This window comes from Pelobates fuscus, chromosome 4 (genome assembly GCF_036172605.1).
Source record: "Pelobates fuscus isolate aPelFus1 chromosome 4, aPelFus1.pri, whole genome shotgun sequence".
Taxonomy (NCBI): domain Eukaryota; kingdom Metazoa; phylum Chordata; class Amphibia; order Anura; family Pelobatidae; genus Pelobates; species Pelobates fuscus.
In genome coordinates, this window is record NC_086320.1 from 22,761,632 (window position 1) to 22,778,668 (window position 17,037).

At 41.6% G+C, this 17,037-nt stretch overlaps 1 protein-coding gene across 2 annotated transcripts in view; it reads right to left on the reverse strand.

Annotated features, from left to right (window-relative positions):
• DENND3 (DENN domain containing 3) overlaps window positions 1-17,037 on the reverse strand; it is a 78,161-nt gene that overhangs the window by 9,901 nt on the left and 51,223 nt on the right. For both annotated transcript variants that reach the window (XM_063451014.1, XM_063451012.1), the window contains exons 10-17: window positions 14,722-14,818; window positions 14,346-14,449; window positions 13,074-13,252; window positions 11,446-11,967; window positions 9,700-9,959; window positions 8,867-9,037; window positions 8,143-8,272; window positions 5,022-5,129 (exon numbers count right to left, since the gene is read on the reverse strand). In XM_063451014.1, the coding sequence (XP_063307084.1) occupies window positions 5,022-5,129; window positions 8,143-8,272; window positions 8,867-9,037; window positions 9,700-9,959; window positions 11,446-11,967; window positions 13,074-13,252; window positions 14,346-14,449; window positions 14,722-14,818 (1,571 nt within the window). The remainder of the gene's footprint in view (window positions 1-5,021; window positions 5,130-8,142; window positions 8,273-8,866; window positions 9,038-9,699; window positions 9,960-11,445; window positions 11,968-13,073; window positions 13,253-14,345; window positions 14,450-14,721; window positions 14,819-17,037) is intronic.

The window sequence follows — 17,037 nt, forward strand, 5'->3', positions numbered from 1 at the left end:
CAGCTCAGTGAGGCTGTGTTCTGAGACAGGCACACTGAGGGGCAGCCTAGTGGGGTCTTTGGAAGGCCCCTTAGCTGCCCCTCAGTGTGCCCTGCACAGAGGACATGATTAGTAGCAGCAGGGGCCCGCGGACGGCTATGCGGGCCCCTTGCTGAGTGCAGGCTGGCTGGGGAGATTGTTTAACTCCCCAGCTCAGCCATTACTTATTGCAGCAGTATGTGGGGCTCGGGGCCCCCCAGGACCGCCGGGCCCATGACAACTGTTATGGTTGTCATGCCCTGATGGCGGCCCTGGCCACTGACACAAATCACGTAACCTGCCAAAAGGGGCGAACATGCCCAAAAAGAGGACATGTCTGCCCAAAGAATTAGGCCAGCCTGGCATGAATGCATGAAAGGCTGCCTGCCAATCATGCAGCTGGCCAACTAAGGGCATACTATGCAGACAGCACCCTGAGCTTGGAATAAATGCATCTAATGATGCGTTCGCTCAACGCTTTCTAGGGACTGTCCCCTAGCACTTGATGGTCCACTTGTCTCCTTACCTTCTTACTAGCAGGTAGAAGCTCCTGGTATATAGTCTGGGACAGAGAAAAGCTGTATGTAGTGAAAGCGAACATGCCACAGTGTTAGAGAGACCAACGTCTGCATTACCTTAAAGGATCACTATAGGGTCAAGAACACAAACATGAATTCATGACCCTATAGTGTTAACACCTCCAACTAGCCCCCCCTGGGCCCCTCATGCCTCCATTAATATAGCAAAATCTTACTGTATTCAAGCCTGAAGCTGTAACTCTGCATGCTGTTAGACTCAGAAAATCAAGCAGTCTGCTGACATCATTAGAAGTGGTGGCCTGATCCAATCACAGTGCTTCACCATAGGATTGGCTGAGACTGACAAAGAGGCAGATCAGGGGCAGAGCCAGCATGATTCAAACACAGCCCTGGCCAATCAGCATCTTCTCATAGAGATGAATTGAATCAATGAATCTCTATGAGGAAAGTTCAGTGTCTGCATGCAGAGGGAGGAGATACTGAATGTTTGGATGCATTTTAGGCAGCCATGACCCAGGAAGGATCTTTAACAGTCATCTAAGGAGTGGCCAGTGAAGTTATCACTAGGCTGTAATGTAAACACTGCATTTTCTCTGAAAAGACAGTGTTTACAGCAAAAAGCCTGACGGTAATGATTCTACTCAACAGAACAAATTCAATAAATTGTAGTTGTTCTGGTGACTATAGTGTCCCTTTAACTATATTCATCGTCAGCCAGTCCACACAAGTTTTGTTCCCATGCATCCCTCTTAAGTTTCCATACTTAAGTAAGAGTATGTGAAAAGTAGTTAGGGTTGCCACCTTTCTTGGAAAAACATACCGGCCTTGCTATTTTGCATGCTAATTTGCCAATTTGCATATGTATGGGTGACATCAGATGATGTAAATCACAAGGAGTGACATAAGAGAAAATGCTGTAAAATCACCAAAAAAACGACTTAGTTTGATTCTGCTGTATAGATGGATACCTCCCAGTGCCCCTATGTCTCCCAGTGCCCCTATGTGTTGATTACTCCAGGTCTCAGTGTTCCTATGTTTCAGTGTCTCCGTGCCCCATGTCTCCCAGTGTCCCTAGTGTCAATTCCCCAGGTCTCCCAGTGATCCTATGTATCACAGTGTCTCAATGCCCCATGTCTCCCTGTGTCCCCATGTATCCCAAGGTCCCCAAGTCACTAGGACACTAGGAAGACGGGGAGACCTGGGGACACGGGGGGACCTAGGGACACGGAGACACCAGTGATACTGGGAGACTAGGGGACTCTGGCTGGGACACATGGGGACACTGGGAAAATAGGGGATACTTGAAGACATGGGGACACAGACACCAGGGACACAGACACTAGAGACACTGGCTGGCTGGCTGGGGGTCATGGGGACATTGAGACATGGGGGCACTGGTAACATGGGGACACTGAGACACCAGGGCCACAGACACTAGGGACACTAGCTTGGAGACATGGGGACATTGAGACACTTGAGGCACTGGGAGACATGGAGGCACTAGGAGACATGGGGACAGTGAGACACTGGCAGACTGGGGGCACTGGGAGACTAGGGGTCACTGAGATGCCAGGGACACTGGCTGGGAGACATGGGGACACTGAGAGACATGGGGACTCTGTGTCCCCATAACGGAACCGCTGGCACCCCGACCGGGTACCCTCCGCTGACGGATGCTCCTAGTGCTTTCCGAAGACTCCAAGCACTCTGCCCGACACCATAACCACTGCAGACCTTACGAAACGCTGCAGCTTGGTTGGGGTCTCACCGTCTCCACCCACTCTGGGCCCAAGACCAGGCTGCATCCGAAGTGCCATATAAAAAGTGTCAATCCTTCTCCCACAGTAATTAAAGGGCCAGAATGAGTGACATGCACTCTGTTAGGGCCGAACACTGTTTTTAAAGGGCCCAATCTCCCAGGGCCATAGTCCAAAGGTAGGAGGCGGGCAAACAGGCTTCTCCAATGCCCAGTGGCGAGGTTGGTTTCGTCACAATAATGTCTCCCAATGTACCTTAGTGTCTCAGTGTATGTCTCCTTGCAGCCTTTCCCCCCATCCCTTACTTCCCTGAGCTGTAGGCTGTCTGTGCAGGGTGGGAGCTGCTGTCTGGTCTCTCTGTAGCTGCTCCCCTGCGGATCAGTGATTAGAGATAGGCAGGGAGGGATATGCTGGAACTTCCTATCCCTGCCTCTCTCCATACACAGCGACCCCTACTGGCCAGTGCTGGTATTGCATAGTAATCTCTTGTTTATACTGAGAAAAATACCAGCATTTGTATTGCCAGTATCACTGTAATATTGAAACCAGCCAGGCAGCCTCAAATACTGGCTGTGCCAATAAAATAAAAGCCAGGTGGAATCCCTAAGAGTAGTGTGAAAAAAAAAAAAAAAAAAATGTAATTTTTTTTTTTTTTTTAAATCAATGGGCCTATTCCATGGACCTGGACCTGGAGCTGCAGCTCCATCAGTGCCTATGTTAATCTGGCCCTGCTTTCAGTCAGTGGGGTACACGCAAGGGATCTGTATAATAGTGCAACTAGACTGGCTTACCACTTCTTTTATACAAGGAGCAGCGAGTAAGGCTCATTGACCATGTATTATTTTATTATTTATATAGCGCCAGCAAGTTCTGTAGCGCTGTACACTCTCGACACTAAATATTATGGGACAACCTACAGGGAATTTTGGAGAATTAATTTTATTATTCTCTATAAAAGGTATATATAAATATATTCTGTATGTTCCATGCTTGGCATTTTAAAAATATTTGACCTCTTTTATTCTGCTGATTTTAATATCAGCCTATATGTAAGATTATATAGTATTACTATACACGTTCTTTGCATCCTTCCCCCCTGTATACTACTTGTGACAAGACCAATCTCGCCACATTGCATTGGAGGAGCCTGGTTGCCCGCCTGCTGCCTTTGGATTATGGACAGGCAGCTAAAGGGTTAATTTTACTGTGCAGAAGGATTTATTTCTCCCTTTCTGCACAGCCGTTCGGTAGATTCTATCTACCGAACAAACAGCCTTTGTTTCAGCTCCCCAGAGCCGTGGGAAGCCGGCCAGCGCTGTTAATGGGCCACCCAGAAGCTGGCGTGTGCCTCCAATGGACCTCCCCGAAGCCGCGGTTAACCGTGGCTTAACAAGCGTGTGCCGGCAATTGACCACCCAGTAGCTGCGGTTAACCGCAGCTTAATTGATTGTTACTGGGTGGTCGCGGTTACACCTAGCCGCCACACGATGGCGGTGTTCTGGAGCTCCCCGGGCAGCCAGCGCTTTTCTGCCCGGCTTTCATGCACCAAACGCGGACACTTTTACGTGCAGGCACCGCTGAACCTCCAGCCCCTGGTTCTAATTCGTACTGATTTAACGAATGCATGTAAATTCGGTATTTTATGTTGGAGGAATGTTTTAACCCAGATAGCTATGCCATGGAGCATATTAGTGTAATTAAAGACTTTGGCTCCATGGCAATTAAACTGTATTCGTGGGGTCTGAGTACCATTCACCTAATAATGTGCACTCAGACCTGAGCTATCTGGGGATATGTTACATGTATATATTTACTGTACCATTTGTCCCATTATGTATTTTAAAGTGATAGTCTGTCTTTGTGTCCCCACGTGTGTAATGATGTTTTGCCTTTGTCCTGGGAGATAATTGAATTACTTCTCAATTATCTCCAGGGCAGAGGGGAGGAAGCCAGGATGCATTGTGGGGATGTTTTACTTCTGTATGTCCTGAAATGCTACTTGTCTGTCCATTGTTACAATCTTCCATCTGGTCCCCTAGGGGAGTGTCCACCAGGTGGGAGACGTGCATAAATACAGGGGCAGGTAGCCCTCAATAAACAGACCACTGCTTGACCCTCAACACGGAGCCTTGTCTCGTTCTTGGTGGGATTCACTGTATGCTGATAGAGACTGATTGCCAGGAGTGTAAGCCGTTTGGGAGCTTTTCCTGTTCGTCTGCTAGCAGCTATTCGTGAGGTTCCAGTTCGGGAGTTTGGAGTGCTACCTTATTCCCTTGTATGCAGTTCGGGAGTTTGGTGCATTCACTTATATTCAATTTGTGAGTTTGGTGATTCTGCAGTAGCTGTCTTTGAAAAGGGGATTATCGCCTAAACGATTGTAACCCCTTGTCTTCTGAAACGGTCCGTTACACTACTCTTTGTTGCTGGAAATGAGAGAAAAACTATGAAAATGCCCAGTGTGTAAAAATAACTCAAAATAAAATTACAGATCAAGAAGGAAATTCTTAGGCTCTGGATTATTACAGAGGTTTGTAATGCGCATGTCCGAGCACTGTGATTGGCTGGGAATACAGAATCCACCTGGAACTGTGATCCATGGCGAATACAGATTGACACGTCATGCCGGTTGATCAGCCGGTGTATTCAGGGCCGTCGAGTATGCTGGAGCTTTATAAAATAAATATTAAATTATCGTGTGTGTTCTCACCTGGGGTATACAGCAGCACGTCCACAGACTGCACAATGGTCTCGCCCGAAGATGGGTTAATTCTGTGCTTCAGCGTTTCTGCAGTTGTTATGGGAAGCATCATTGGCACTGGGAATAAAACAGATCTCATGTTGTTAGAGTTAATCATAATTAACAGGAATTCAACACAAAAAGAAATCCAAAAGCTCGGTAAAAAGTTACGAAATCGGTGGCCCTATTTATTGTTAAAACAAATTCACCTGAAAGCCCGCTATACCCTGCCTAACACCGCCCTTCACTACTACTTACAATTGTCATCCTGGTGGTGTGCCCATATGCCAACACCACTAAAACAAGGGTCATTGACTCCCACAACATTTGAGAGGTTTTACATGGCATTACAACCGGTAAAAAAAAAAAAAACATCTCCACCATATACACTTTATTACTCACAGAGGTGGGGATTAGGTCCTTGAAATGCATACAGGCATGGGAAAAGGACCTGGGACATCAACTACCAGAATCCAGCTGGTTAACTACAATTAACATGCATAAAGGTTTAACCTTATGCGCATCCCACATGGAATTGTCACAAAAAAACTATACCGTTGGTACATGATCCCCACCCGCTTAGCTGCCATGTGCTGCCACCTGCTGGTGCTGCCGCAACTATGTGGGCTCATTCCTCCATATATGGTGGGATTGCCCAAAACTACTACCATACTGGAAGGAGGTCATATCTCTCATAAAAATAAAAATAAAAAAAAACAATCCTAAGCAACAGTGCCTAACTCCCCCTCCTCACCCCAAACATACCCAGTACATAAATACTCCATATCCTTATAGCAGCACTGCACCTTATTGCCCAAAAAATGGCTCTCCCCAAAGAACTCTTCCATGCAAGAACTAATCCGACATATTTCCTTAATCAGAAGATGTGAATCGAACATCACGCAATAGCTGGAGACATGAGGTGTGGGAAAATTGGGCTCTACAACACCCAACCTGAACAAGGTGAAGATGCCCATCCACCACAATAACCCCCTTTACCAAATTCAACTTCCAACTCACCATATATAGCAGGACCGACCGAACCTAGATTTCTGACTTCTGAACTCGATGAAGTGACTTCTGAACTCCCGAACCCCTTGCTCTTGCACTTCAATAAGGCTGGAAATCCCACCCTCTCTTCTCTTCCCCCTCCAACACATATCCCACCCACCTGCACTAACCTCCCCCCTCCCCCGCCAGATGCCCCCCCCCCCCCGCGCTTCTGTGTTTGAATACCTAAATTTAAAAATGTGCTAATACTTCACTACACTCAATCTTATATTACCCGTCACTTCATTACTTTTTCATCTATGTGTACCATGTAAATGTTTGTTCTTGCAGAGCACAACAAAAATAAAGAATTATAAAAATAAAAAAAATTGTCAAATTGGAAAAAAACAAACAAAAAAAACATTCAAAAATTCACACATTTCCAATTTGTAAAAAACATACGTTGGTTTAACCCTGTAAATTCATGTAAATTAGTTTAACCCTTGCAGTGCTGTATGCGTACATACCACTCTCCCCAAGTAAGTCTTAGCAGCCTTGCAAACAATAAGCGCCCAAATGCACAGGAGGACGCACTAAGCATTATTTTACAGCATTTTCAGCCAGATTCTGAACGCTTTTAAATGCTTTAATAGGATTTACTGGAGAGACTGAACAAAACAAGTTTCTTCTAGAGAAATGAACATTCATTAGCCATGATGGAACACACCAGCTGCACAGAATATAATCGAGGTTTGACATGTTACTGGGTACAGATGTACTAACACTGGCAGCTATCTTTCAGCGCTAAACGTTTTGGCTGGCTGAGGATACTGGGAATGTAATCCACAGCTGGTAAGATACTAATAATTAGCCATTACTAAATGATCCCGCCACAAAGTTAGAAAATTAAAACAAAAATACGTTGCAGTACAGCAGGATTCATTTTGTGAACTAACCATTTTTGAGATTTAGTCGATTGAAACTTAACTAAAACTAATTCAGATTTACTAAAATACGACTAAAACTAAAATGGCTTATTAGTCAAAAGACTATGAACAAAACTAAATTGGAACTTGCCGCTTAAATTAACACCGCACAGAGGGGCACAAGAGACAGACCAGTGCTTGGGAGAGAGACACAGAGAGGCTGGGGAAGGAGGTGTTAACCAAGCCCATTTAGATTTTAGTCGTGTCAACTAAAACTAAACTAAAAAACAATTCAGATGACTGAAATATGACTAAAACTAAAATGGCTTTTTAGTCAAAAAAACTAACTTGAAATTTGCCACCAAAATGAAGACTGCAGTACGGAAATCTGGTGATTTAAATGGCGTTTCTATGATTCCATCAAATTAACAATTAATAAACAATTAACAATTAATAAACAATTAACAATTAATAAACAATTAACAATTAATAAACACAGCGGAATCTGACCCGATCCTTTAGCTGGCAGGATCCATAGGTTTTGCTCAGGGTCACTTTATAAAAAGTGAAAGTAGTCCAATAATTGACATATTTGGGATTCACCAGACACCTTTCGCCACCTCCTCTGAAACTGGACGGTACTGCAAGGGACTTCAATTAGCTCAACTCAGCTCAGCAACTCTGCTGCAGGGCCTAATAATCAGCTGAAAGCATCCGCTAATGAGCTAAACCCTGCTCTCAAACAATTTGACTATTTACGCCAGGGCAATCACGGCACCATAACCACTAACCACTAACGTAAGCAGCAGTGGTTATGGTGCTTGGAACATTCATCTAATGGATGGCCAATTAAATAATCATTAACATCTACTAATTCAGGAGTGGAGGTTCTCATTTATACAGTCCTCAAGACATCATCTGCGCTTCTGTATAAAATATCTCTTTATATACAGCTCCGGCTTTATAACATTACGCCGACTGAAATGTAACTTGAGACAATTATAATAAAGTATTTCACCAGGAAGAACGAATTGATCTAACATGTCCATGTACTTTCTGTGAGATAGAAGGTATTATTCCAACTAAACGTTGCACATTAAATCAATCTTGGAATGAAGAACATGAGATCCCAGAATATTGCACTAGCAAGAGAGGATTTAAAACGATAAAAATACCTTCTTTCTTCATTTGGTCAAAGTATGAGAGTTTGGAAGCAGCATAAATGGCTTTCGAGGTTTGGAGAGAAGCAACAACGGCATCCATTAGCAGGGCGTTTTTCAAGGCTTTCTGGATGTACTCTGGGTCCTACGGAAAAGTTAATCAAACATTTATATTGCTAGCTGCGAAGACAAAGTAAACGGAACCAATTAGCAAACATTTCCTTTTAGGGCCGATAAACGCAAAATAAACAAACATAGACTGGGACAGTTAGTAGAGTAACACTATTAGGGAATGTGAGCTTATTTCATTTAAGAAAGTGAATAGATATTTTCTTTAAAAAAAAAGTGTGAAGGCAGAGAATAAGTTTGGTGACTAATATAAAAAATTTGGCTCGGTTCTTCCGAAATTCGGGACTTCGGCAATTCCATAACCCTACGCCCAACCCTAACCCTACCTCTACCTCTACCCCTAACCCTTACCCCACCGCTACCCCTAACCCTAACCTAGTTTGCTGGGAGAAGTAAATGTAATATAGGAAAGCCATTTAACAGCATGAAGCGAGTCTCCAGGCAGGCCAGCTCAGTGTCTTCACTGTAAAGCACAGAGAATCGAACACACGCAAACACAGAGACACAAACACGCAAACACAGAGACACAAACTCACTCAGAGACACAAACACACACCCAGACAAAGACACACACCCAGACAAAGACACACACAGAGACACAGACACGTACCTTGTGATCATCGGCCATTTTCCTGCCAGCCCACATCTCCTTAATCATCAGATCCCACAGATCGCACTCTGACTTCAGGTTGGCCTCAAATACTTCCTTTCTTGAGGAAGATTTTATTCGAAGAGTTGGAATCCGTAAAACAAATAATGAGACAGTTGTGCACTTAACATCCTACGAAGGACAAATAAAAAGATAAATAAAAAGGAAACGAAAACGCTATATATCATGAGACTGACAACCTGATTTGAGGTTTACTTTGCTCCTAAGATGATGCGAGTGGGAGCTAGTGCACTATTTTTCAATCTGTAGGTAGTTTAGATGCTGAACTTTTGGTACCAACGATGGTTCAAAGCTCTGTGGACACCTTTGCAAGTCCGCCCAGTTATGGCTGTTATTGGCTGTCTTCCTGAGAGCCACTAGATGGCGTTTTCACGGTTACAGCCAAGTCAAGTTCTCAATAAAGAGTATTTGATTGGAGTACAACGCATGCCATCCATGCGCTTCTCAGCATCTGTGTTTTTGACTAAAATTACGTTTCATTTTTGCTACATAAAGTCTGAACAAATTAGTTTTTTTCATGTTTTACATTTCTCTATAATTGTCACTTTAAAGGAACGTGAATCACGTAAAAAAAAAAAAAAAAGCAGAACTATGAAAATGATACAATAAATGCTCATATTCTTACTATAAATAGGCAGATTGCATTATTGGGAATGCCTCTTAGCTAGGAGCCCCAGCCTCTGTCTTACGGCCCAGCTCCGTTACAAACTAGTCCACTAATGACAAACAAGACATCACTGTGCAGCAGCAGGAGAGAGAAAGCCAACACTTACGTCTATATTCCTAAACGTTGTTATCTCGGTGTAGCCAGGTCTACCTTCGGACAAGAGAAACAGGCGTTTTTGAGTCATAGCAATCTTCCCAACTCCATAATTGGTTTTAACAGAGTTTGACAGCTTGTAGACAAATTCATTCTTGTCTAGGTGTTCTGTAACCACAGAAGGGAGGTTGACATCCTCGGCCTCTGCTTCCGTTTCTTTCCAATAAGTGTAGAAGTGCTTGAAGATATCAGGATCGACCTGTTTCTGGTGACCTTCAAGAAGACACCGTGTTTTAGCGATAAGTCAACATGTGTAACAGAAAATTGACCACTTCTAAAATACTAAATGCTCTGTCAAATTGAAAATCAGGGGGGTATCATTTTAGGGAGTTATTACATTAAAAAGAGTGAAGCCATTTTCTCAATTTTATTCCTTCAACAATTCCTTGGATAGATCCCTAGTTTGGTATCCTTCATTCTGGCAAGCCCACGTAAAAATATCAAATAAGGGAGTTATCTGCTAAAGTGCTGAAAGAACAAATTTAAAAGGACACTGTAGGCAACATAATTGCCTTATTGCATTAAAGTTGTTATAGTGTTTGAAATACCCCGAGGCTACCCTTCCACTCAGCATTAAACTGTTTGTAATATTTTACACCATTTTTTATGTTTTAATGCTAAACAAGAGTCCCCAGCAGCTAGTCCCCTCTGAGCTGCTTGGTCTGATGAGGAAGTATAACGCTTAAAAGCAAAGGACAGCTGTGATTGGCTGAAAGTGTCAGCTGACCACATTAAGCCTAGCACAGCGCCCATTGCTGGTATGAATCGGTATGTCTACAAGGAAGTGTGTAATCTCTACCTTAGTCACTCCTCCAGTGGTGGGTTAAACTGCTCAAAAATGGTTTAACACTGAATGGAAGGACAGAGCCAGAGGACTCCAGCCTCCAAGGAGATAAAATGGTTAGACTGCCTTCATTGGTCCTTTAAGCTGTTCACTGGATAGCTAATGGTACCCTTATTCGTGAAAAGGCCATGTAAGTGTACCATGTTAGGGAGCTATCTACTAAATAACTAAAAAATTAAAAGCTTCTTAATTTTGCTCTTTCAGTTATCTAGTAAATATTATTAAACTAGCTAATTTACTACCCTTTACAAAAACGAATGGATCCAAAATTATTTGGATTCATTTAAAATCCGATCATTTTTGTTTAATTTAGATTTCCATAGATTCAGAATTTCAGATGTTTCTAAATTGACAAATTCAGATGAAATGTAATTAGGAACCAAATGAAATGCACATGTTTAAGAAGCACAAGATATACCATGGTAACAACTGAACAATTTCTCAAACTAACATTACAAATGCTACACTCAACCAGAATTGCTGCAGTAAAATCAGATCCTGACCATAGGAATCAATTCCAATTGTATTACAAATGATTATCTGTCACCTCAAAAAAAAACTGTCCTTTCAATACCCGATGAAAGAATTATTACATTTAAAAAAAAAAAAAAAAATTCAGGTGACAGTTGTCCTTAAACATTGATCAACTGCTAAACAATGTGTTAAGATCACGATGTGTTGTAGATGTACAGATTTAAAACACAATAGTTAACAACAGACACATATTTACATAAAATGTCTAAACTGGATTAACATTCCCTCCCATTCCGGGCCACAGTCAGAAAGCCGTAAAAAGACGCAGTGGGCAACCCAATCAGGTCAACGATAAATGCGTTGTTCCCAATAACATCTTACCTACTGTTAAGGCATCAAACAGCCGATGGATCGTATCCTTATCTTTAACAATACCAGATTCTTGAACTCGTCGGACAAAGTCATTCAGCTGCATGTGAGTCTTCGGCAACTCAAATTTCTTTACCCGATCGTCTGCCCTGACCGCGTCCCTATCTTTCTCCAAGACTTGGCTGAAGAGTCTCTTGAGCTCAGGTTTGCGTTCCGCCTGCTGGCGTTCTGAAGGTGGCAGAATCAGGAGAACTTTCCTGACCAAGTCAAGAGGGAAAATCCTAACGTCTGTTTTGTACAGGTTCTGGAAGTCTGAAAGCGCGTTGAGCAGTTTGCCCTGCATCAGGTAAACAAGGCCCCGGAGGTAGTAGTAACGAGCAAGCAGAGCAGAGTTCTCAGGAGGTAGACAATTGATTTCTCTGCTGAGATAATTGTTGAAGTCAGAGTAGTAGCTCTGGACACAGCGATTCACAAGAGGAAACATAATTTCTGGCAGCTTAAAAGTGTAAACGGTCTTATCTGGAATATTCACACCTAAAAAAAATAAAAATAAAAAATATCTTGTAGTGAGATACTTTAAAGACATTTTATTAAGCCAAAATAAGCCTGGTGGACTATACAGTTGTTGAAGCCTTTGACCAAGGAGTTATCAGCTGAACTTCAGACAGTAATCATTCCAAGCAGGTCGTCTGCACCCTTTTCAGTGTGCACCCTAGAGATTGAGGATTTAAACCTGATTGAAACACAGCAAGTCTTAAAAATCAGGTTTCCACAATGTTCCCAGAAGGCCATGCAGGTATATGCCAATTGGCACATACATACATAGCTTCATCTATAAACCTAGGCATTACAGCCATCTCAATTTAATTTACAGACACGAGTTCATAAAGATTCAATGAAAGGACTCCACATTAGAATCAGTGAACAGAGGACGAAACTCTCCATCAGCTACCCTAGAGGGCGCAACAGTTCCAAGGAAGACACCATTGATTCCTAAGACTCAAAGTAAGGGAGACATGGGCATTAATTAAATGGCACTGGACATGTAAAACACAGAATATTATTTGCTTATATCCAATGCGGTAGTAATACAATTTGTATTTCTACAAAACAGATTTAAACTGGAAATTAATTAAACTTATTAAATATATAAAAATTGTTCCTATGTACAAAAGCATCATGCCATGGCATATGTTGGAATGAAATATATATACTGTGAGAAAGAAGGCTTACAGAGAGATTATCACATTTCAGATAATTCCCATAATTCCAATATTATTTCTGGCAATCCTACCAGACAAACTCTCAATGCAAGTCTCTCCTAAAATTGGTTTTGAAGCCTCTCTTGGAAATTTACTGAGCAAACCTTTGAACACACTCCAAAAGAAGGCCTTATTGTAGTTAATGTGGATTGAGGAACCCATCTTAGAACAATTTAGAGCAACAGAAGGACTCCTGGGGAAAGTACAGAGAAAGGAACAAAGAGTGTGAATATTGGAACAGCAACACTGGCCTGGTTTCATTAAGACACACAGCCTCCTTCTGTGCGACACAAACAAACAAATCAGGAGGGGATTACAGGCATATACCACAAAACGTCATTAACAGACACACAGCAGTTCCTCAGACTGAAATGTTACCATTGTCCTGACTTGGCATTCGTAGTGAGTAATGGCGTATGGGTACATCATGCATGGTGTCATCTTGTAGATTAGGCATGCTGATAACTAGTTTCTTGCTGAACATGTATTCAGGACGGAAGCGCTTTATTTTGTCTGTGCCTCGTCTTCTTGGGCTATCAAGGAGCAAATTCATGTGTCTTTAAAAAAATGTAAAAAACAAACATTAGAAGTGTTGGTGTCACAAAATATTAATATATTCTTAAAAGGAACGCTGTAAAATATATACTGAATGCAATATCATCACATACTGGCAACTTTTACTCATAACCGAACGAAAAAATTCACTTTACAAACTGTGGAAGGAACCAGGTAGGTGTCAAGCTACGTTAGATCACTTACAAAACAGTATTTGTGAAGCATAAGTAAATGCCGAATGGAGTTGGAGGATCACCTGCCCCCAGAACTCCAAACAGATATATAACAACAAACTGGATTATATTTATTAAGCCATCTAACAATCGGCTTTCACACATAAGCATTGATGTCTTTATTGTTAGGGTATGGCAGGAGCTGAAATATCGAAAGTGGATCCACTTTATGAAAATCAAAGAAGAGAAGCACAGGCAGCACTCCAGGATAGAGAAGGTAAATTTATTCGTGGGTTCACCACCTCCCCAAAATAAGTGCAGCGTTTTGGCTCCTCAGAGCCTTAATCATTGGTGAGGTGGTGAACCCACAAATAAATTCACCTTCTATATCCTGGAGTGCTGCCTGTGTTTCTCTTCTTTGATTCTACATTGGTGGATTCAGCGTTGTCCATCCTACACACAGAGCGCCCCTTGGTGGAAGGCCGGAGCACATATGTGGAATGACACTCTAAGCACCAAAACAACTTTGGCTTAACAAACAGCAAGCGAGCAGTTCGGCACGATTTAATATTTTTACATACGCTTTTTAAAAGATTTAATATTTTAGAAAAAAAAATTAAATAATTTCTGGTAGCTTTACATATTTTAGATATTTAAAAAAAAAAAAAAGCTTATCCAACAACATTACATCATTTGAATAAAAGCAGATTTAAAGAAATTAACTCAAGACGCTAAAATTATATATTTTCAAGGAGAGCTGCCTAACACCAAAACCACTACAAGAAGCAGTGATAATGCAAAAAAAGAATTTAACCTTACAATAAGCTGTGATAATACAGTAAGATACATTTCATACACCCTTTCAATAAAAATAAATAAAATCAAAAGGCAAAAAATATATACACAAGGAAACACAATTTACCCATCTGTTTCGGATGAAGTACTGAGCTCCATGCGTGCAAAGATATCCATCTTTTTGTTTAGACGAACTTTAAGGAATGAGTGGAATGTATATGTATCTAGTACCTACAACAGACAAAGAGAATAAACAATAAACAGATTAAAGTAAGCTTTAGAAAAATAAATAAATACATTTTAATACCCCCCCGATATGTACCATTAAATGCAATTATAATTGCCGGTGTGCATATAAGCACCGTTAATAAAGAAAGTCTATTCTGTCCCTAACTGTGAGTTTAAACTATAGGACGGACGGACGCACGCACCCACAGACATGCGCCAAATAAAATAAAAATCAAGAAACCCCAAGTACCCGAATCTAAGGAAAGCACAATTACCTTTTTATAGAAAGGATGGTCTCCGCACGCTCTTGTCTTTAGAAATTCTTCGCTGTTAAACACTCTGTGCTCATAGTTCAGATGGCCTTTGACATCTCTAGAAAACAAGGAACAGTATATTATTACAGTCGTACAGTGGTGAAATAAAGTTTGTGAACTCTTCGGCATTATTTGTATTATATTCACATAAAGGAATATACAGAGTAGAGGAGGAGGGTACTCCTCACCGAAGTTGTAATCGGTTGTAGGGTATTGTGGACATAACCCAATATATAGGATAATAAGAAGAGGACTTACACAGAGGAGGCAAGCCTGATAACAATCCTAATACCCTGATAGAGGTTTTAGTGTAGAGCAAACGATTGCATGGTTTTAAAAAAAAAAAAAAAGAAAGAAAGAAAATACATTTTTATAATACAACTTTATTTAGTCCCTAAGAGAAGTGTGTGATTTGCAAAGTACAAAGAAAGGATAAAGTACAAACATAAAGAAGTTAAAATAGGATCATTCACTGTAGCCTGTTGTAACAGGTTTGAGTGTACCTGATACAGTGTTGCTAAATAGTAAACGATCTAGCCATTGGGTGGATCGGATATTAATCAGGGAGATGTGGTGAGAATGTAACTGGAGATAATGATATCCTATATAGATCGTTACCAAAAACAGCCCTGATAGGTGGATATCTGAGATATAGGAGGACCCCAAAGTGTCCGATGTATATATAGAACACTAGGGTAAATGTATGGGTGTTAAAAGATGACAGAAGTAAAAGGATACATGTGGGGGGGGAAACAAAATAGCGAGCCCCAGATATCAAAATGAATAGTGGTAAAGAGGATATATGAAATAAATCCCCTATTGCTGTATCCCTTACTAGTTTGTGCTGCTGGAAGTTGCTGTGAATCAGCTTTAAGATGTTGGTTAGGACTCGCTCAATATCATACAGATGAGCGAGTACTCATTCATTCATATATACAGCATATACATCCCAATATCTCAATTCCCATAAGTTAATTGATTGCTCTGGTCTAAAGTTGCAAATGGAATAGATTTTTGCTCAGTAGCGTGCAGCTAAGACAGTAGGCAATCTTGTGAGTCAAATATATTCGCTTTCGGGAGATAAGTAAATCCCCAAGTTAGGCATAGAGATTATAAATGTTGCAAGTGTATTGCTAAATGAAAAGGAGATTGATCTCCCAGTAAGAGCCTGCCTAGCGTGATATAAACCAGTTTAGATATCTCTTATAGGGCAAGCTTGAAGCGCCAGTTACTCCCCAGACGAGTGTTTCACCGTATGTAGGTATCACAGGAGTATTCAAAGATAAGGAGAGTATCGGCCAAGTAAAAAACCTGCCCGGCAAGATACTATCTGGTTGTAGTGTCACTTCCTAAAGAAACTTGTAGCACTAACTGCTTCGAGGCAGTTCTGACGGCTAACTAGGCTTAAAGGTATTGGCTATTCCTATAGCTAGATATCCAGAACAAATTCCAAAAGTATAAGATAAATTATAATAGCATGGCTAATACGGAGGTCCTGAGTAAAAACCACAGTAATGGCATCTACCCCAACCTGCGTTTCGGCGCTAAACTGCGCCTTTGTCAAGAGTTGAATGTAGACTGGGACCGCCGTCTCTTAAAACTATGAAGGACCGCCCCTTAGTTCTATGACATCAGCAAGTTTCAACCAATAACGTCCCGAGAGGAGTGGTCCGTTCATAAGGAGTGGCAGGGGTCTGAGTTACACATGGGGAAGGAGATTAGTTGTTAACTCATTTACTGCCAAAATGTGTTTAGTAGTTAAATGGTCCCTTGTTAGGGGACAGTTCTCATGTCCCTAATAGGGAATATAGTGTAGTGTAAACACTTATATAATTCAAATAGAGGTCACACATGAATTGATCGCTTAATGTGGACCGATGTTTGTATGTCAATTGGGAGAGCATTGGTATCAGTTGGCTAATGAGTATTTTAGTAGTTATACGTTCCCACAAAAGGGAAAAGAAGATAAAATTCACACGTAAATTGAACGTGTACTTCACACCAGAGCATCATTTGGTTGGATGGTAGGATATCAAAACCAAAGAAATGTTTCTTTGAATTAAAAAGTATGGTGTGTTATTGTAAAGAGTAGGGAATGCGGGAGTCCGTTCTGATCTGTCCTCAAGCCGGACTCGTGGAAAGATAGTGGTCCCAATGGGGTTTATTGGGGATGTAGTATAGGAAAGGGTACTGGCGTCTAGAAATGGCCATAGGGTGGATACCATGGACTAAGAATACCCTGGTGATGAGTGAAATTCAAACAAGTAGGGTGACAAA